The sequence below is a fragment of the Dipodomys spectabilis genome, unplaced genomic scaffold, assembly GCF_019054845.1.
Source record: "Dipodomys spectabilis isolate Male_0828 unplaced genomic scaffold, ASM1905484v1 ptg000532l, whole genome shotgun sequence".
Classification (NCBI taxonomy): domain Eukaryota; kingdom Metazoa; phylum Chordata; class Mammalia; order Rodentia; family Heteromyidae; genus Dipodomys; species Dipodomys spectabilis.
In genome coordinates, this window is record NW_024871209.1 from 821,112 (window position 1) to 841,464 (window position 20,353).

General features: G+C 60.9%; 2 protein-coding genes across 2 annotated transcripts in view; one reads left to right on the top strand and one right to left on the bottom strand.

The window, feature by feature from the left end:
* Crmp1 (collapsin response mediator protein 1) overlaps positions 1-4,671 on the top strand; it is a 41,439-nt gene extending 36,768 nt beyond the window's left edge. The window contains exons 12-14 of the mRNA XM_042670285.1: positions 985-1,164; positions 2,671-2,836; positions 4,205-4,671. Of these exons, the coding sequence (XP_042526219.1) occupies positions 985-1,164; positions 2,671-2,836; positions 4,205-4,296 (438 nt within the window). The 3' untranslated portion in view covers positions 4,297-4,671. The remainder of the gene's footprint in view (positions 1-984; positions 1,165-2,670; positions 2,837-4,204) is intronic.
* A 1,171-nt stretch (positions 4,672-5,842) lies between these two features.
* Positions 5,843-20,353, bottom strand: part of Evc (EvC ciliary complex subunit 1) — a 31,891-nt gene continuing 17,380 nt past the window's right edge. Inside the window, exons 10-21 of the mRNA XM_042670309.1 lie at positions 19,995-20,143; positions 19,001-19,099; positions 17,865-18,077; positions 17,109-17,218; positions 15,645-15,855; positions 14,478-14,684; positions 11,402-11,546; positions 9,626-9,737; positions 8,966-9,092; positions 7,855-7,948; positions 7,209-7,320; positions 5,843-6,834 (exon numbers count right to left, since the gene is read on the bottom strand). Of these exons, the coding sequence (XP_042526243.1) occupies positions 6,753-6,834; positions 7,209-7,320; positions 7,855-7,948; positions 8,966-9,092; positions 9,626-9,737; positions 11,402-11,546; positions 14,478-14,684; positions 15,645-15,855; positions 17,109-17,218; positions 17,865-18,077; positions 19,001-19,099; positions 19,995-20,143 (1,661 nt within the window). The 3' untranslated portion in view covers positions 5,843-6,752. The remainder of the gene's footprint in view (positions 6,835-7,208; positions 7,321-7,854; positions 7,949-8,965; positions 9,093-9,625; positions 9,738-11,401; positions 11,547-14,477; positions 14,685-15,644; positions 15,856-17,108; positions 17,219-17,864; positions 18,078-19,000; positions 19,100-19,994; positions 20,144-20,353) is intronic.

Here is a 20,353-nt window from a genome sequence, read left to right on the forward strand (position 1 = left end):
ACAAAAATGTCCCAGCTGACACACTGTTCTTGTGGCTGATACCCAGAGCAGTACAGCCAGTCTCGACTCATTTGTGGATTTACCACACTGAGTTTTGCCCATGTATAGTGTAGATACGTACATACCAAAGGAAAATCCAAACACAGAAAATTTTAATTCTCAGCAGGACACCAGTGGCTCACATCTGTAACCCTAGCTACTCAGGAGGCTGAGATCTGAGGATCAATATTTGAAGTTGTCCAAATGTAGGAGACTCTTAACTCCAATTAACCAGCAAAAAGCCAGAAGTGGAGGTGTGATTCCAGTGGTGGAGCACCAGCCATGAGCACAAAAGCCAAGTGAGAGCCCAGGACCCTGGGCACAAGCCCCAGTGCCGGCACAAAAGTAAAAACCAATCCCTGTATGTTAGGGGCTTGACCAAATGATGTTATGTGAACTGATCACTACGTGAAGCACGCACGCAATTGCGCATTGCATAGCACCATCATCCGTAATCCCCTGTGCGCTAGGCAGTTCAGTGCCAATGAGCTCTCAGCTCCGCATTCCTGTAAGTCAGTTGCTAAGTCCTCGTGCCATCTGACCCTCATTTTGGGTCACTGTCCCCCAGAAAAGCAAATGGTGCCTAGCCACAGCCAGGTCAGAGCGGGTGTGGCCGGCTGGGGTGGTAAGGTGACCGCTGTAGACTTGCGAAGGCAGCCTGTCTTCGGCGGAAGTTGGGCAGTGTGGCGGGACTCGTAAATCAAGCGCCCGCAGCGTTGGATGGTGGAACTGGGGGACAGCAGTAGCATGTGTAGCCATGGAGATGGCCCGCAGGGAGACAGGCGCTCCTTACAACACTCAGCGGACTACTACACAGTCCTTAAAAGGAAGCTTTCAGCCGCACCTGCTCGGGCCAAGCACAGGCGCATGCCCGCTGCGTGCAGCGTGGCGGGTGCTGGGGAGAGCGAGGGTTGCGTGGAGTAAAGCCGGGTTCGTGGCCCGCAGGCCGTGGAGTACAACATCTTCGAGGGCATGGAGTGCCACGGCTCACCGCTAGCCGTCATCAGCCAGGGCAAGGTCGTCTTCGAGGACGGGAACATCAGCGTGAGCAAGGGCGCCGGCCGCTTCATCCCGCGCAAGCCTTTCCCCGAGTTCCTTTACCAGCGCGTCAAGATCAGGAACAAGGTGAGTGGGGCTGCGGGGTCCCGCGCCCTTTCTCGGACACTCGGGGTCTGCCCAGCTGCCTGCCCCCATTCTTCATTGGCCAAGAGGTCAGATGTGTTGGGACGGGCCTGCGGGCTGCTGGCTGCGGGACCTGGATGGCGGTGGGCACGGGAGGGCCGTGGAGGGTGGTCAGCGGGCCACCCTGGGCTGGCTGGAGCCCCTCTGCCCCACGCCGGGGCCCGGGGTCTCCTCCCGCTCAGAGCCGGGGCGGACTCGGCCACACCTGCCCGGGGCCCCTCAGGCCCGGCCGGCGGGCTAGACGGGTGCCCTGGCCCCGGTCCTCTGGTGGACGGGCGCCTGCCCAGCTCCTGGCCTCGCTCTGCCCCGTCTTCTGCTCTGAGATGGCCGCCCTGGCTCAGGAGGTCCTGGCAGAGGCGGGCACAGGCCTGGCTGCGTGTGTCCATTGTGTGCGTTCACGCTGTTCACACCACCGATGCAGACGCGTCCAGAGCCCTGCCCGGCCAGCAGCTCCAGGTCAGACACCGAGTGGGGGCGCAAAGCCTCCCATCTCGTGTGGGAACGGGGCACAGGCCTGGGCTGAGGTGAGGTGGGGGTGGGGTGGGACTTGAGGGGGCCCCGCCCACCAAGAGGCACCGGCCCCCCCTGGGCAGGCTTCACCGGGTCAGCCGGCCCGGGCCTGACGCCAGCACCCGCGGGGCTCAGGCTGTGAGGCGCAGAGCCGACCCCCCACAACGAGCAGGCCGGGCAGGGAGAGGCCGGCCAGATCCACCTCGGGCCAACTTGAGCTTGGGGGCAACGGAAGGGGTTTGGCCGAAAGCCGGAAGCAGGGTGGTGGGTGGTGAGGACACGGGATGGGGAGCAGGCTGTGCACAGGAAGAAGGGGAACGCTGGGCCGAGGTGCTGGGTTCTGGAGCCTGGCGCTGAGGAGAGCGCAGATGACAGACACCGCACCGGCCTGACCCCCTCGGCCTGGCGGAGCCTGTGCTCCAGCCCGGGCGGCGTCCCCCTTTTGCTGGGGGAGCCCCTGCCTGGTGACAGGAGAGGCCCAGGCCCTGCTCCACCCCCAGGTCGGCCCCGGGGTGCCCTGCTATGTCCTGAGGCCTCTGCCTGCAGGCCCAGTCAGTGTTCCTCCCCAGCACCTCCATGACCCCAAAGTCCTCTGAGAGAACGTGGAGAAGCGGACAGGTGCTCCTGTGCAGCCGCTGGACTAGGGACTGGATTTGGGTCCTTCAGGAAGCTGTGTGTATGTGTGTGTGTGTGTGTGCGCGCGTGCGTGCATGCGTGTGCACACACGTGCATGCACACAATTGTGTATCAGTGCACATATTATAAGTGTGTGCAGGAGTGGTTTGTGTGTGTGATAGGTCTTGTGTGTGGATTGCATGCTCCCATGTGTGCAGGAGACCTCCACACCCCCTTATCCATAGCTTTGCTGGGAAGCACACCCATGCACACGCGTGTGCACACACACAGAGCACGGATCACACCCTTCCTTCCTCTGTCCAGGTTTCTGGATTGCACGGGGTTTCCAGGGGCATGTATGACGGTCCTGTGTACGAGGTGCCAGCTACACCCAAATACGCAACGCCCGCCCCTTCTGCCAAATCCTCGCCTTCCAAACACCAGCCCCCGCCCATCAGGAACCTCCACCAGTCCAACTTCAGCTTATCAGGTAGGCGGGAGGCGCCCCAGGCCGCACCCCAGGCCCCGCTCAGGCCGGAGGAAGACGGGGTGAGGGCGAGGCGCCCCAGGGAGCCTGTCCCAGCTACGTGTCGGGGGTCACAGTACAGAGTCCTGCGTGTTGATTCCTAACGGCGGCTTGCAGGTCTGCACCCCAGCTTGCATGCGTAGGGACACGCTTGCCCCTGTGTCCCTGAAGCAGAGCTGGACCTGAGCACCAGGCAGGGACCACTGCCATTTGCTGGCAAACATTCTTCCAGGTCATCGGCGGAGGCCCTGGTGGCCGAAGCACTTCTGCCATATGGATTTTGATTTAGCCTCCCCCACCTGTGTACTGTGGGGTTATTGCCCCAGCCTGGAAGCCAAGGAAGGACCCATGAAATTTGGTGTCAGCCAAAACCCCGTAAGGCTCGAGTCTCATGCCTGCAATGCCTCAGATGGCCACCTGAGGGCAGGCATGCGCCCTTAGAGCAGGACAGATGTTCTTGAGGGACAGATAGATGGTGAGTAGTTGGGCTTTGTGAGCCACAGGGCAGAGTGTAGGCTGTCACAGCCTCAAAATGCCATGATTTTAAATAAGGTGAAACTTGTCCTGAGCCCATACACAGTGAGGCGCTGGGCCAGTGGTGGCCAGCAGGTCACCGCTCACCAGTTCCCGTTGGGAAAGGTGACGTCCTGGGTGGTGTGGGGAAAGGCACAGAGAGCCAGGATGTGTTCATTGGTTTGAACTGTGGGTTCTCTGCCAATGGAGCAGTCTGGGTTCTGTGCTGAGAAGAGCTACCAGGGGTGGGGTGGGGAGTGTGGAGCAGTCTGGCCACTCAGGAGTTTGCAGATGGGACTCGGGTTAGGGTACTTACCACCGAAGAGCAGGCTGGGCACTGGTGGCTCACGCCTGTAATCCTACTTATTCAAGAGTCTGGGATCTGAAGATCACAGTTCAAAGCCATCATGGGCAGGAAAAGTCTGTGAGACCTTTTCTTATCTCCGATTAACCTGCAAAAAGTCAGAAGTAGCACTGTGGCCCAACTGGTCGAGCACTAGCTTTGAGCAAAAGAAGCTCAAAGACAGCACCCAGGCCCCGAGTTCAAGCAGGACTGGTACGCAGGCGCACACACACACACACACACACACACACACACACACACACACACACACACACACACAGAGAACGTCAAGTTATGCACAAAGCTGCAGGAAGCGGACCCCGTGGGCTGAGGGATACCGGAAAGTGGGGGTCCCTGGGGGGCAGGCAGGCTTCCTGGGTGAACCCGGGAACCATGGTGAGGAAGATGCATTGTGGGCGTTGGAGGATGGTGCCGGCACCACATCCACAAATGAGCAGCAGCATCTTCTCCTCCAGGTGCCCAGATAGATGACAACAACCCCAGGCGTACCGGCCATCGCATCGTGGCGCCCCCTGGTGGCCGCTCCAACATCACCAGCCTCGGTTGACCATGGGTTGAACGGATGCACTAAGAGTGAAGGATTCTGGGAATAATGTCCATTCCTTTTTCCTGTGTTTTTGAAAGCCACGGTTTTAGTTGGTCCTGATGGGGGAGGGGGGTTGAATGATGCCCCCTCCTTTTCTGCTTAGGAAGAAGTGGTACTAGTGTGGTGTGTTTGCTTGGAAGTCCTTTGCCCGTTGTGTGTGCTCACGCCAACTCCACCTCAGAGCATGGTGTCTCCATTCCCCTGTGAACCACGGGTTTCACACCGTCCTTCCTGTCCCCTCCACCTCTGCCTCCAGTGGCTCCATGATCCTCTGAGCGGTGGTTCCTTGGCACCGTAGGTGTTATAGAGTACGAGATGCATGCCCTAAGTTATGTGTGTGAGTCCGCGCGCGTCCGAGGACACTGCCCACGGTCGAGACACGATGCCAAGACCTCAAGCCCCTGGGGACCGTTTCCACACTAGAGGTCCCATGTTTACCCCGCCCGCCTCACCCCATCTTCACTAGAAAGAGGCCCCCTCCACCGCACCCCTCCCCACCGCCAGCTGGGAGTACTCAGGAGGGCAGGGAGGCCCTGGACGGGGCCGCAGACGGCCGCCATCTGCGTCCTGGGTCAGACACCCGGGTTCTGTGGCACTAGAAACTTCACCATGATGTCTTTCCTGTGTTGTGTGTGTGTGTGTCCTAGACCCACACAGAAAGGGGGTCTCCTTCCATCCCCACTTAGGGCTGTGGACAGTGGGGTGACGGCTGCTGCAGGCCACCGGAATCCTGGCCCCTCCGAGGAGGACAGCCAGGTTTTTAATGTTTTGTACAGTTCGCCTTTGTAATCACCCCATTTTTACTTAATGACTGATTTGTTTGTGGCTCTTATTTCTGAACTCAAAAGCTTGTGAGAAAAATAAAAGAAAGAAACTGCCCGTTCACCTGACTGTACTTTCATCGGGAAGGCCAAACGCTTCCCCAGCCTGCGACAATCCGGCCAGAAGACCAGAGGCAGGCTCCTGAGCCCAGGAAGGTCAAGGCCAGACAGACCCACAGGGGGCAAGATGAAGTGGGTTTTTGGGAGAGAGGCTAATATTGGGTGACCTGGCCAATCCTGGTGGCTGGGGGGAGGGGGAGAGGACATGTTGTACATTTACACCACACCTGCCACCCAGAGAGGGCTCAGGCCAGCATGCAGGGACCTCTGCACAGGCCATGTTCCCAGAGTTCTGTATAAAGCCAGACTTCCATGGGAGGCTACAGACATGTGATGCTCCAAGTGGCCCACAGAGGGCGCTGAGGGCCAGCCCTGGGACACAGCCCTGGGACACAGCCCTGCAAGCCCACAAGGAGGTTTTGCGAGGGTGCTGGCAGTGTCTACTTGACGTTGCATTGGGCTTCTGGCTTTGCCTGGGAAGGGCACAGGTTCACTGCTGTCCGTGGAAGATGCCCCTGATGGGCACTGGATAATGGCAGAGACATGGCCTTGGGCACGATGGAGCAACACTGCTGAGCAAAGCAGAGTGCCTTGTGATGTACAGAGTAGCCTAGGACCACACGAGGTGACTCCAAAGTAATGGGTTTATTCAGGAGTGTGTGGTGATCTGTCATCCCAGATCACGGGTGGGTCCCAGGGGCCTTCAGGGGTCACTGGGAACCATGTGCCCTTTGAACCTAGTCCCTGAGCCACAGGGAGCGCACGGTGTAGCTGGTGAGGCGTCCACACCGCCACACACCCTGAGCTCCGAGGTGCTCTCACGCTGTCTCCCCGTCCCCTGGCTCTATTGGGTCTGATGCAAGATACTCCCATCTCATTGTGGGTGGTTTTACATCCCAAACCAGCCACGCATCTCCCTCATGACAGTGCTGGGGCCGAGGGCCCTGGTGTGGGCCCCTGCAGGGAAAGCCTGCCTTGGCTGGGCCGCATGGGGCTGCTGTGGAAGCTTCTAAATGTTTGCATCCTCCATCAGGAAAGGCTCTCTGGGCCGGCTCTGGGGTAGGGCTGGGGCCACGGGAAAAGGCTCCAGTCCCCAGGGACACCCAAAGGCTGGGTGTTGTGTCCCCAAGTCCCCTGGAGAGAGGACTCAGGTCACCCAATGGGGTCTGAGTGCTGGCAGGCCGGCTGTGCTGGGAGCACTGTGACATGGGTGTCTGGGCAGGGGGGGGGGGGAGGGGGGAGGGGACTTGCGAGGGGAGATGAGGAGCAGAGGGCTCAGGGCTGTTCCCAGAGACCTCCAGCTCGGGACAGCGAGGTCTGGCAGCAGGGGCACAGGTGGGCCAGGGAAGGGACACTCAGGAGGGAGGACGAGACCTGGGGAAACAGCACCCAGTAGCCACAGCACTGGTCCCTAGCAGCTGGCTGCTGTCTCCTCTGTTCCCAGTCCCCCGCTCCACCTGCTGCCTCCAGGAGCAGCTTCGCAGGCCGCCACAAGGGGCGCTGCGCACCGCAGACGGGCGCAGCCCGGGCCTTGAGCTACAGGTTGCTTCTCTTCTTCAGCAACTTCCCCGTGTCCTCCCTGGCCCCTGCGTCGCCTTCTTGCGGACCCGGCCTTGTGCTGCATAAGACATAAAGAAAGGCAGGGGTTAGAGCTGGGCCGTGGAGGCCGTGGGGTGACCCGGCAGCAACAGGACACCAGAACAAGGCCATGAAGCAAACGCCCATGTCCCTCTGCTGGGAGGGGACGGGCAGGCACCAGGGCAGGGGGGGCACCGAGGACCCGCCGGCCCCCAGTGAGGAGACCACAGCCAATAACCCTCAGGTTACTGATGGGACTCAGACCGGGACAGCCACGCGGCCCCTCCGGAGACCGCGCGGTGCACCGCCCATCCAGGCTGCAAGGAGCTGGTGTGCGGGAGTCCGTCTCCTGCCCGAGGCGGGCACCGTGTGGGTCAGGAGTTGGGGTGTGTGTGTGTGGGGGGGTCCTTGTACCTGAGTGAAGCTGAGGTGCGGTCCCCCGAGGCGGGGCCTCCATCGCTGGGCGGCCCCGGGTCCCCTCTCTCCTGGGGCGGGGTCTTCCTCCTTTTGGTCCTCACCGGCTTCTCTGGAGACGACAGGTGGAAGCGGGCACGGCTGAGTTGAGGCAATGGCTCAGCCTCACTGCGACTCTGCCCCCCTCCCCGAGGACACAGGCCCCGGAAGGACGCGCTCGCGGGTCAGGAGTCTGTGTGTCTGAGGCAGCAACGCACAGGACCCTGGGAAACCGAGGCAGAGCCCAGACACCATCCATCTCAGCTTCAAAGATCTGCAGCCCCTCCCCGCCCTCCTGCCCCTGTCTCCCATCGTTCCCTTCTGCCAGTGGGGGCCCCTGTGCAGTGACAGGGCCACCGGCAGAGGAGGAGGACACACTGCCCGTCTCCGCAGACAGAAGCCTACAACTAGGGTGAGAGCCGCGGAGCCGGGGCCCGGGGCGTCCTGCCTGAGCCTGCCCACCTCCCCAAAGGGCAGGGCAGGGCAGCCCAGAGAGGCTCAGGACAATCCCTGAGGCCACACGGCTCGTTAGAAGTGGGCCTGGGGTTCGAACCTGTGGCGCTCTGTGCAGAGCGCCTCCCGCTGCGGCACCGGGGCCGAGACTCACCTGGCGCCCCGCGCTTACTGTTGAGCGGCCTGTGCTCAGCCAGGGGCACGCGGGCCAAGGCCGCCAGCTCGGAGGTGAAGATCTGCTCTGCTTCCTGGTGAGTGAACGACAGGATCAGCTGCGGGTTCGCGTCCCCTGAGCCCCTCCAGGGCTCCATGGACGCTGTCAGGAGGCACAGGGGAAAGCAGCTGCTGGGGAACCGGGGTCCCCTCACTGGCCAACAGCCCTGTCTACAGATGAGAAACTGAGGCAGGAGACTTGCCACCCGGCCCAGACCAGGGCCCTCCCGCTTCCACAGGGCTGAACACGTGGCTGCCATTTATTAGTCTATCCAGACAGGCCTGGAGTCCCAGACTTCCTACTGTGGGATGGGGGGGCATAATGTCACCTCTACAAGCCTCAGTTTCCACATAACTTCCCATTGGTTGCTGGTCAGTTCAGCAACTTGTCCGCAATCAACCTGCAGACAGGGAGTGCCGAAGGCCACCGCAGTGCGGTGTCACCCCCACAGGGTCAAAGGTCAAAGGTGAAAGATAACACCCTGCTCTCACACCTCCCTTCTGGAGTCATCTTTCGTTCTGGGGGAGCCGCTCTGTATTAGAGCCATAGTTTGGCTTTCTCAGGGCCAGGGGTTGAGCTCGGGGCTTTGGGAGCCTGCTCCCAAAGGCAAGCGCTCTGTGAACCGACCCACACCCCAGCCCTTTTGCTCCATGGCTTGTTTTTCAGATCCAGTCTCACCCTGACTTCGTTCAGGCTAGTCTTGAACAGGGATCCTCTACCTTCTGAATGGCTGGGATTATACACCTGCGCTACCATGCCTGGCCACATTGTCCGCTCTCACACACAGGAGATCCGAGTCTCCTGTGTGCTGCAGGTGAGGTGCCAGGCTCGATCTCACCAGCGAGGACAGAGGGGGCAGCGGCGCCAGCCCTGACACCCCAGGCCTCTGGGAAGGGCGCAGCTGCTGTGGCATCAACGGACACGCAGCCCGAGGAGCTCGCAGGGACAGGGGAGTCCAGGGTTGCGGGTCGGGGAGGCACACAGGGCCCCTCCCGGGGGCCGTGAACATGAGTACACCCTCTGTTTCCACCCGGGTAGGCTACGGTGGCACCTGCAGCTGGGTCTCCAGCTGGGCTTCCAGAAGGTCCAGGGCGCTGGCCTTGCGCCTCTGCACGTCCAGGCGGCTGTGCGGGGACACCGTGAACTGGGCCAGGAACGCCTTCTGCCGCCTCAGCATCCTGGAGGGAGGGGAGGGGACGGCTGGGGGCCCAGGGCCTGGGCTTGCTGGGTGGAGGGGAGTGGTGGTGGGACATGCTGAACACTGGAGGGCTGTGGCCACACCGGCCGGGTACCGCAGCCGCGTGTGCACAGGGCACAGCCGAGCCCCGGCCGGAGGCTGCCCCACCCTGAAACATGACGGGTGGGGGAGCTCAGTGAACCTTCCATGGGGCAGGGAAGTGGGGGAGGGGTAGGCTGACAAGGGGGCCTATGTGGAGACTCAGCAGCAAAGTGTCTGCGCACACAGTGGTATTGTGTGGTGTGTGTGTGTGTGTGTATGTGTGTGCGCGCACTGGGCTTGAACTCAAGCCCTGGGTGCTGTCCCTGGGCTCTGTCCTCTCTCTCTCTTGCTTGCTTTCCCTTCCCTAGCCACTCTAGCGCTCAGCAGATAGACCATCCAAACCTGTCCACCGCGTCTCCACCTCTGCCCCGCCCGCCTCCCGTCCAGCGTTCAGGATCGGCTCCCAGAAGGGCCCCCAGCGCGGAGGCTCACCTCTGCTGCACGGTCTGGGAGACCCCAGGGGTGCCGCCTGCCCCACAGCTCCCCGCCTGGGGCGCGCCCGCGTCCTGCTTCTTCCGCAGCTCGTAACCGTCCAGCCGCGCGCCTGCGTGGACCGGAGACGCAGGTCAGTCACGGTTTATGTGGGAGAACGATGGTCAGCCAGGGGCGGGGCGGGGACACCGTGCAGGCGGCAGGGGGACACGGGCCTCCCCAAGACACATGGCCTGGGAGGAAGGGGGCCCGCACAGAGATGCAGGGCACAGAGAGCTGCAAGCGCTGGCATGGCCATGGGCATGGGTGTGGACATGGGCATGGCTGTGAATGTGGATGTGGGTGTGGGCGTGGGTCTGAGTGTGGTCATGGGTGTGAGTAGACAAGGCTGTGTTGATGGGTATGTGTAAGCAAGGCTGTGTTCATGGGTGTGGACATGGTCATGGGTGTGTACTGTAGATAAGGCTGTGTTCATGGGTGTGTGTAGGCATGGCTGTGTTCATGGACGTGGTCCTGGGTGCGTGTAGACAAGGCTGTGTTTGGTCATGGGTGTGTGTAGCCGTGGCTGTGTTCATGGGTGCGTGTAGACAAGGCTGTGTTTGGTCATGGATGTGTATAGACATGGCTGTGTTCATGGGTGTAGACAAGGCTGTGTTTGGTCATGAGTGTGTGTAGACATGGCTGTGTTCATGGGTGTGTGTAGACAAGGCTGTGTTTGGTCATGGGTGTGTGTAGACGTGGCTGTGTTCATGGATGTGTGTAGACATGGCTGTGTTCATGGGTGTAGACAAGGCTGTGTTTGGTCATGAGTGTGTGTAGACATGGCTGTGTTAATGGGTGTGTGTCGACAAGGCTGTGTTTGGTCATGGGTGTGTGTAGACATGGCTGTGTTCATGGGTGTGTGTAGACGTGGCTGTGAACATGGGTGTGTGTAGCCGTGGCTGTGTTCATGAGTGTGTGTAGACAAGGCTGTGTTTGGTCATGGGTGTGTGTAGACAAGGCTGTGGTCATGGGTGTGTGTAGATGTGGCTGTGAACATAGGTGTGAACGTGCACAAGAACGAGGACACGGGCATGCGTGCTCCCCTCCCAGGGCACTGGATGCCTGCCCTGAGGTCAGGCTGGTCGCCTGCTGGCCCTGGTCCCAGATGATGACCTTTCCCGTCCCTCCCCCGTCTGCCTGCTGCTAGTCTCCCCCGAGTCCCATCGTGCTGTGTGCGAGTGGTCTGCTACGTGCCTTGGAGAAAACCCTTCCGGCCTGGAGGGGCGGGTGAATAAACTGGCAAACTAGGTTCTCCAAGGTGAGCCCGCCTACACATGCGTATGCGCACTGATGCCTGCGGCTGGAACCTGGCTCTGCGCAGGCGCACCGAACCCCCACAGCAGGACCCCGCATTTGCGCAGGCGCACCCCCCTCCTCCCCCCCCCCCCCCCCGCTTCCTGCTGCGCATAGAGTTCCTTCTTACAAGAAAATCTGCTGCGTGCTGGTGGATTGTATGTACAAACGTATAAAAGCAGACTATATTGCTTTTTCAAAATCATCACAGCAGTTTACATCTTCACCCCCCCCCCCCCCCGGCTCTGCGCAGGCGCACCGACCCCCCCTGCGCACCTCTGCGCAGGCGCACGGCTCTGTGCAGGCGCACCCCCTCCCCCCCGGCTCTGCGCAGGCGCACTCCCCTCTGCGCAGGCGCACCCACCCACCCCCCCTCCCGCACCTCTGCGCAGGCGCACGGCTCTGCGCAGGCGCACCCCCCCCTCTGCGCAGGCGCAGTACCTTGCAGGGTCTTGAGGCGCTGCAGCACGCTCTCCTCGTGGTCCCGCACGACCCTCCGGATCCGCTGCTCGTGCGCCTGCACCAGGCGGCCGACGCCGGCGCCGGTCACGTAGACGCTCTCTGCCACCGCCTCGGCCAGCGCGCTCTGCGGAGGAAGACCGGAGTCCAGGTGAGGTCACCCGGCCAGGTGGGGGCCGCCGCGCCCCGGCCTTGCGATGCAGCTGCGCCCTGCCCACGTGACCCGGGGTCAGGACGAGGGCGGCTGCGCCCTGCCCACGTGACCCGGGGTCAGGACGAGGGCGGCTGCGCCCCGCCCACGTGACCCGGGGTCAGGACGAGGGCAGCTGCGCCCTGCCCACGTGACCCGGGGTCAGGACGGGGGCGGCTGCGCCCCGCCCACGTGACCCGGGGTCAGGACGGGGGTGGCTGCGCCCTGCCCACGTGACATGGGGTCAGGACGGGGGCGGCTGCGCCCTGCACAGGTGGCACGGGGTCAGGACGAGGGCGGCTGCGCCCTGCCCACGTGACCCGGGGTCAGGACGAGGGCGGCTGCGTCCTGCCCACGTGACCCGGGGTCAGGACGAGGGCGGCTGCGCCCTGCACAGGTGACCCGGGGTCAGGACGAGGGCGGCTGCGCCCTGCACAGGTGGCACGGGGTCAGGACGAGGGCGGCTGCGCCCTGCCCATGTGACCCGGGGTCAGGACGAGGGCGGCTGCGCCCTGCCCATGTGACCCGGGGTCAGGACGAGGGCGGCTGCGCCCTGCACAGGTGGCGCTCAGGTGGCGGGCCAGCGGAGGCCTGGGTCGGGGCCTCTCCGTATCCCACGCTGAGAGCAGAAGAACTTCCTTTCTCGCGAGGTGGCCGAGCTGCAGTAACGGGGCTGTGCGTCCTCAGCCCTGCAGCGCCGCTCCGGGCCATCTCAGCAGATCCTCTCTCCCTGGCCTCAGGGAGGAGTCCAGACTCCACCCCACACTCCCGCCAGCAGCTTCCCTTTGCCCTGCCAGGGACAGGAAGTCCTTCCTCTTCTCAGAGCAGTCCATCGCCCAAGTGGGTGTGTCCACGGCCCTCTTCCTTGACCACAGCCTTGGCGGCTCCCTGTTTCTGATCGGCTGGTGTGGTGTCTCATCAATTAATACATTTGTGCTGGGCAACTGGTACCTGCCTGTAATCCTAGCTACTTGGGGCTAAACTCTGAGGGTCACAGTTCTAAGCCAGTCCAGGCAGAAAACTCTGAGAGACTCTTACCTCTAACTAACCTGCAAAAATTCAGAGGTGGAGCTGTGGCTCATGTGGTAGAGCACCAGCCTTGAGCAAAAAAGCTAAGTAGGAGTGCAAGCCTCTTGAGTTCTATCTCCAGTACTGGGAGACACACACACCCCAAAACATTTGCTATGGGGCTCCCATCTTTCCTACAGCCCATCTTGTATCTCTTTCAGCAAATGTCCGGTGTTAGGCCTTCTTCCTCCTGCTCTTCCCTCCCTCTGGACTCCTGGCTGGCTGCATGAGGGCACCACGCTGCCCACCTGTCCACACTCACATGTGGTGTCCAGGCCACATGATAAGAGGCCACAATATGGCCGCTCTTGGCAGAGCCTGTGTGTGTGGTGGCTGGAGAACATTCACTCTCCAACCCCGGCTCAAAGCCTCAGAGGTGTAATACATCATCCTTCGTGCAATGAGCATCATTTTGCACTTTGATTCAGTTATTGAGCTATTGCTTGAAACAGACTCTTGCTGATTGTCAAGTTATGGGCAGTAACCATCTGCCTCAGCTTCCCACAAAGGCTGACTCTCAGCACGGTCCACCAAGCTTTAAGATTTCTTTCATGGAGTCAGGTGCTGGTGGCTCACGCCTGTCATCCTAGCTACTCAGGAGGCTGAGATCTGAGGATTGTGGTTCAAAGCCAGCCAGAGCAGGAACATCCATGAGACTTATCTGTAGTGAACCACCAGAAAACTGGAAGTGGCACTTTGGCTCAAGTGGTAGAGTGCTCGCCTTGAGCTGGAGAGCTGAGGGACAACGCCTAGGCCCAGAGTTCAAGCCCCACAATCCACAAAAAAAAAAAAAAAGCAGGGTAAAAATTAGAAATATATAGTCCGTAGGTTTTACCCTTTTGAATAGTAATGGAGCTGGAGTTCAGGGTCTCTGACTGCTAGACAGATGGCCACATTGCTTGTGTCCATAGCTGTTCAGTCCAGCGTGAGTTCTTTCATGACGCAAGGTGGTCTGGTTGAGCAAAGGCTTTCCCACACACGCTTGTCCCTTCTAGGTTCTCTATGTGTGCGTTTGTCCTGCCTTTGAAGGTCACCAGAGGTCAGGGGAGGCCACGGAGGCCTTCCTACACTGCCTACACCCATGGGGCTTCTCTCTGGTGTGAGTTCTTGCCGTGAGCATTTATATCACGTAGGATCGGGGGGATTTCTGGAACAGAGGAGACCTTCCCAAGTCACCAGCCAGGCCTGGCCCTGGGACTGCGTGGCCCGAGATACATGTCAGACATTTAGAAGGAGGCTTGTGCCCTGCCTCAGCTGTGCAGATGAGCAGATGAGCAAGGTGACTTAGTTTACTTAAAGGCAAGGATGCACTGAAAGGCCCCGAGCACCAGGCTGCCTGCTGGCCACAGGACTGTAAGGCAGCCGTGTGTGCCAGCCTCGTAGGCTGCTCCTCCAGTTCTGTCATGGGGTGGGGTGGGCCTCACCGCCCTAGGGCTGGGCACTGCCCCAGTGGGTGCTGCACATAAGACCTGGCTCCAGGCATCAGAAGGCTCAGTTTACCCATCTGTGCAGTGGGTGGAGGGAGGCGCTCCCACAGGGGCTGTGAGGGGGCAGGTGACCCTGGATGCAACGCCGTGCCACATCACCACAGTGATGAATCACCAGCCGACAGGAGGTGTGCACGTGGCCACGCGCGGCCGTGTGCTGAGGGCTGACCCACGGAGGCTGGTGGCCGGCTGGGACACCCACGGCGAGTCTGTCTCACAAGCCCTGAAGGGCCCCACCGGCTCTAGGGACCAGGTGATCCGTCCCTGCCTCCCTCCCACCCGCCCACCCCGGAGGACACGTCCATGCACGTACCTTGCAGTTGGCCCTGGCCCTGGCCCGACTCCTGCTGGCCGCGTTCCGCGCATGTGTCAGCAGTGCTTGCCCAATGGCCCGCTGCATGTGCTGCTGCAGGAGCTGCCCGGCCTCCTGCGCCTCGGTCAGCAGCTGCTGCTGGAGCCGCAGCCGGGTCTGCTGGGCCTCGTCCTCCAGCCTGGTGGCCTCCTCCAGCACACGGGCCTCCTGCAGTGGAAGGCCACGCTGCCCAGTGAGGGCGGCTCTGGCCAGCCCAGACTGGGGGGGGAGGGAGGATGGGGATGAGGGCAAAGGGGGGAGCACGGGGCCTCTGGGCATGTCTGGCAACAGGAGCACTACTGCAGGGGAGGAGCTGAGGTGTCTGTTGTTCGCCCCCCTCCCAAGTACATGTCTTAAGCAGCTACTGTGTGCTTAGTGCCATCTGTGCTCACAAAGTGGGGCCTACGAGGCTTGAACCCCAGCAGCGATGAGGTCATGAAGGCTCAGAGCATTTGAGTAACTTTCTGAAGGTCTCACAGCGGAGCCAGATTTCAAGGTCAGCTCTGCACCTGGGAGCCGTCTGGGGACACAGGCCCCGGGGTAGAATGAGAGGGGAGGCGGAGCTGGAGAGCTTGGGCAGTGTCCTGGGCAAAGCTAGGAGACTGCGAGCCGGGTCTCCCTGGGGGCGTGAGAAGCCACCGCTGCTCCCCTGGCCCTGGGCTCCATGTATTAGACACAGGCCCAGACTACATGGGTTCAAATCCCACTCGACCTCTCACCTCCCTTGTGAAGCCATCAGAGAAAGCAGGGCCTTTCTGCCGTGTCCCGATAGCTTGCCTTCCATTTCCTGTCATGCTTCTCTTCTTAGTATGTCAGCTACACCAGACTGACACCCTTCTACACAGTGCACCCCCATGGGGGCTGCTGTGGTCCCCATTTGTTATGGGCTATGTCGTGTCTCCCCGTAATCCACACACTGAAGCCCCGGGACTTTCCCCTGTGACTGCTTGGAGACGGGGCCTTTGAAGAGCTCATTAGCTCGAAGCCAGGTGGCCCTGAGCACAGCCTGCTTTGCACCGCAGCCCAACAGGCTGCACAGCCCCGCAGAGCCGGACAGGCATGAACACCTTGGCCGGAGCCAGACCTGCTGTGGGCGCTCCTGCCGGGATAGGTGGGTGGACCCCTTACCAGGGCTTTGAGCAGCTGCCACTGCTGCTCGTCTAGACACTGGGACAGGCCCTGCTCCAGTGCCAGCTGCTCTCGCAGCTCCTGGAGGAGCCTCTTCTTCCCGGACAGCCTCATCTGTGTCAGGGTGGCGACTGCGCAGCTGCGGAGAGCCAGCCGCCGGAGGGCCGAGTGCAGCAGCAGCTCGTGGCTCTGCAGGATGCTCTGTGTAGACCTGGGGGGGGGGGGTCAGCGGGAAGGGGCCAGAGGTCAGTGCTGCACTGAGCTAGGAATACACCCCCAAAGAGCCTGGGTGACACCCCGCTACACCCGCCCAAGTTCAGATGCACAGACGCAGCGCCTGCAGTGGGCAGCCACATGAACTGCAGGTGTAACTTGCAGAACAAATACATCCCCAACTAGAATTGCCAGCTCTTCCTGAGTTTCCATTGCAGTGAGTGATGCAGAGAAACCCTGGCTCAACCAGAGGGGACCACGCCTGGTTTTATCACATCAACTGTTTGCTTAAGGCTGAGGGCTGCACAGAGCTGTGTAGTCAGAATACCGAGATGGGGAGAGCTGGCTAAGGCTCCGGCCTAGCAGTGAGGAGTCGGCCCTCCCCCAAATCACTCCCAAGTGGCTGGAGTTAATCACAACCTGACATTCCTGCTCGAAGCAAAATAAACTCTGACTGGAGGACCAGATCCGTCAAAGTCGCACACTATCGCTACAACTCTTCATCAGTGGCATCCCAACAGTCAATAAAAATGCCAGACACACAGACAGATAAAAGGACATCACCAACAGTAAAGTGAAAAAAAGAGGCAGCGAAAAAATAGCCTCAAGGTACCAGGGACTGGAATAATCAAAAACTTTTAAGATCATACGTGTACATGTTCAAGGAGTTAAATGAAAAGATGAGGAATTTCACCAGATAACGAAACACTGCAAAAGAATGAAAGTTGTAGAACTCGGCACACAATAACTGACACACACAGCTGAACAGAGGAGCCAGTGCTAGTGCCTCATGCCTGAGGAGACTGACATCTAAGGATCGTGAATCAAAGCCAGCCTGGGCAGGAAAGTCTATGAGACTCTTCTCTATTAACCAGCAAAAACCTAAAAGTGGAGCTGTGGCTCAAGTAGTAGAGCATCAACCTTAAGCAAAAATGTGAATGGACAGTGCCCAGGTCCTAAGTTCAAGCCGAAGGACTGGCATGTGAAGAGGCATGCACACACATACAAATGCATACACACATGCGTACACCCACACATACACATGTACACACGTGTGCATACACACATTTCCCAGAAACACAAGTCCACTGAGTCGGTGTCATCAGCTCCATTTTATACAGGAGAGAATGGATGAACTGTCGTAGGTGAGGTCCGCAGGGAGGCAGGACCAGGTACCTCCTGAGGACACCGGGCTGGTGAGTGTGAGCACCACACGGGGCGGAGCTCCTCCCTGTGGGATGTGGTACTCACTCTTCGGAGAGGCCGCCCAGCCGCCGGAGGACCTCGTGGATGGTGCTCTCGTGGTGGTCCTGCAGCTGGGCCTGCAGCACGGTGGACAGTGCGCACTCCTCCAGCCACACCTGCTCCGGGACAGAGGGACAGAGGCCGTGGACGCATGCTTAGGCTGCAGCGGGAGAGGGACGCAGGCACATGCGCAGCCTGCAGCGGTTCTCTCCAGCCTGCTCTGTGAGTGCCATTTTTCCTTCTTGGTGAAGAGACCTTTTCCCTGGGGCTGGGAATGTGGCTTAGTGGTAGAGTGCTTGCCTAGCATGCATGAAGCCCTGGGTTCGATTCCTCAGTACCACATTCACAGAAAAAACTGGAAGTGGTGCTGTGGCTCAAATGGTAGACACTAGCCTTGAGCACAGAGAAGTTCAAGGACAGAGCCAGGCCTTGAGTTCAAGCCCCAGGACTGGCAAACAAAAACAAAAACAAAAGCTGGTTCTGTTATAATCTCTTCTGCTCCCCGTGGGGCCCCCTCCCCCGCGGTCCTGTATCACCAGGACAGATGTCGCCTCAGCCACTCCGAGGCCTCTCCTGACTCAGGTGAGGCACACCGGACTGCTGTCCTGGCCCCGCCTCTGCGCCCCAGCCCAGGCTCTCCGGGACGGTGACAACGTGGGGGAGGTGTCCAGGAGAGGCACTGGGGATCTCAACACTCCACGGGGCCCGTGGTTCCCCCCAGATTCCCAGCACCCCGGCCCCGGCCAGCCCGAGACGCCCCACCTGCCGGTCCTGCTCCAGGAGGCCCCGCAGGACGTCCCACTGCCGGCGGCGGAGTCGGTCGGACTGCCCCAGCTGCCGCGCCGCCTGCTCCCGCACCTGCTGCTGGAGGGCCTCGCACTCTGCCCGGGGGAGGCCACTCACCTCCGGGAGGGTCTGCAGGAACAGCGCGTCCACAAACCGCCCGAAGACCTGCATGGTGCCGTGGTACAGCTCCTGCAGCGAGAGCCACGTGGCTTCTTCCCGTCACCGCCCACCCTGCATGGCCCGGGCTTCCCGCTGCCCTTCCCCCACACGAGATGCCGGGACGGGCCTCTCCAGTGACAAGGTGCACACACACAGGTGAGCTAGCACACACTGACCTGTGCACACATACAGATACAAAGCATGCACACAGACACACATGGAGACACAGGTGCACATGCTGGCACTGCACACACGTGTGCAAACACATCCCATCCTGGTGGGATTACCCAGTGGGGCTTCAGGCCCTCCTGGCTCTGCCCTGCTATTCTCCTGTCCCAACATGGCGTTGCCTGCGTCCTCACCCCAGGCCCTTGCTTAAAATGTGCTGCTTTAAATTAGGAAAAATGGATGAGCGAGGTGGCACAAACCTGTAATCCTAGTTACTTGGGAGGCAGAGATCAGGAGGATCGTGTTTGAAGGCCAGCCCAGGCCAAAAAGAACGTTCACTAGATTCTGTCTCACCCGAGGGCTGTATGCAATGGCGCACGCCTGTCACCCAGCTGTGGGAGAAGCCCCGCAGCAGTGCGCCGTGCACCTGCCTCCCTCAGCGGCATGGGAAGACCACAGCCAGAGTGGCCCAGGGACCAAAGGAGGCCTCACCTTAAAAGTAACCTGTGCCAGAAGGCGCTGTGTGTCCCCATATATCCCTTTCGCGCAGCTCTGCACACGGCCACAGGCAGGACTGTGGCCTGCTCACCACCCGCACTCCAGTGGCTCTGGCCCTGGGAGGCCAGGCGTGCTCCCCTGCACCCCCTCCCCCGAGCCATCAGTAAGACTGGAAGGGCACAGGATACACCGACCTGACAGTTTCCACATGGACAGAAGGGACCTGCAGCTAAGATGTGGTGCAGGGGGCCAGGCCTGCCTCCGGACACCCAGCGGGGGCCCCGTACCTGGCAGAGCTCAGTCATGGCCTCCGTGGCCCTGACGTCCTCCTCCTCCTGCAGGTCACTGAGCCTCAGCCGCTGCCTCTCCAGGACCTCGTGAAAGGCCTGCGGTAGAACAGACACGATTCAGGAGAGACGCAGCCCACTCCACCCTGGCTGCTCACGTGTGTGGATGCCACCCTAGCCTGTACGTGAGGAAACTGAGGCACAGAACCGTCCCGTGGCTTCTGCAGCCAGAAGCTGGCAGCAGGATAGGTGGTTTTCTTCACTCCACACAGGCTCACCAGCCACCCTTGGCATCCCTGTCCTGGCCCCGAAACCAGTCCTCCAACGCTGACTTTGATGGCTGTAGACCCCACCCAGGCCTGGGAAGACCCAGCTAAGGGGCAGCAGGGTCACCGCGGGCCAGAGAGTGGACCAGGGACCTGAGCGTGCCCAGACCTTCCACGATCCTCTGGCCTCCCACCGGAGGCAGCAAAGGGTGTGGTGACCACTGCAGGGTTAACACTCTATGCTCTTCCACTAGGGGCGCTAGACCGCAAAGAGCCAAGAGGACCAGTGCCAGGCTTTGGGACACACCTGGGACTGCATCCTGACTTTGGACATTGCACCCAAAGAACCCAGGAATAGACCCCAGGTGCTGGCAAGGCATCCACACCACAGGGGGCCCTGTTCTCCCACTAAAGGCCCAGGACACTTGCTGGCTGCACCACCTCCCTGAACTGCAGCCACCCTTTGAAGGGCTGGGCGCTGGGCGTGAGGTGAGGGCTGGTCTGTCCCTGACACCAGGGACATGTTCCCCCCCCATGATTCCCCCTGGGGCCGCAGCACTCCGCCATGCTCTAGGATTTCCCCTCCTCAGAAGTCCAGTCAGCACTGGCTCCCAGAAGAGGCAAGCGGGTTTGGGTGGGGACCTCAGCTGCAATGGGAAGGCGAGAGTCAGTTTTGACGGCACCCACGGCCGGGGCTGAGGCCTGGGGTGGAGTAGGCGCCCGGTTACCTTGAGGAACGCCTTTGGGTCTGAGGTCGGCTGGGCACTGGCCAGGAAGCTTCTCTGTTCGTCCTCCTGGGCCTGCGTGAGTCTTGCCGTCTCCTCTGCCTGCCGAGCCTGGGCCGCCTGGGCCAGGTCTTTGCCTCGCTGGATGAACTCTGGGATTGGAAAGAGCCAAAGGGCAGAGGCGACTCTAGCAGACCCGACGGCGTCTGCCATGCTCCGTCGAGGAAGCCGGCGCTGGCGGGGGCAGCGGCTGGCCAGCAGCCTGTCTCCTCTCCAGCTCCTGCCACGGGGCCTTCTCAGACTGGAGCCTCGCCCCCTTTGGGGTGGGCCCGGGGACAGGTGTGAACTCCCTCGAGAACACT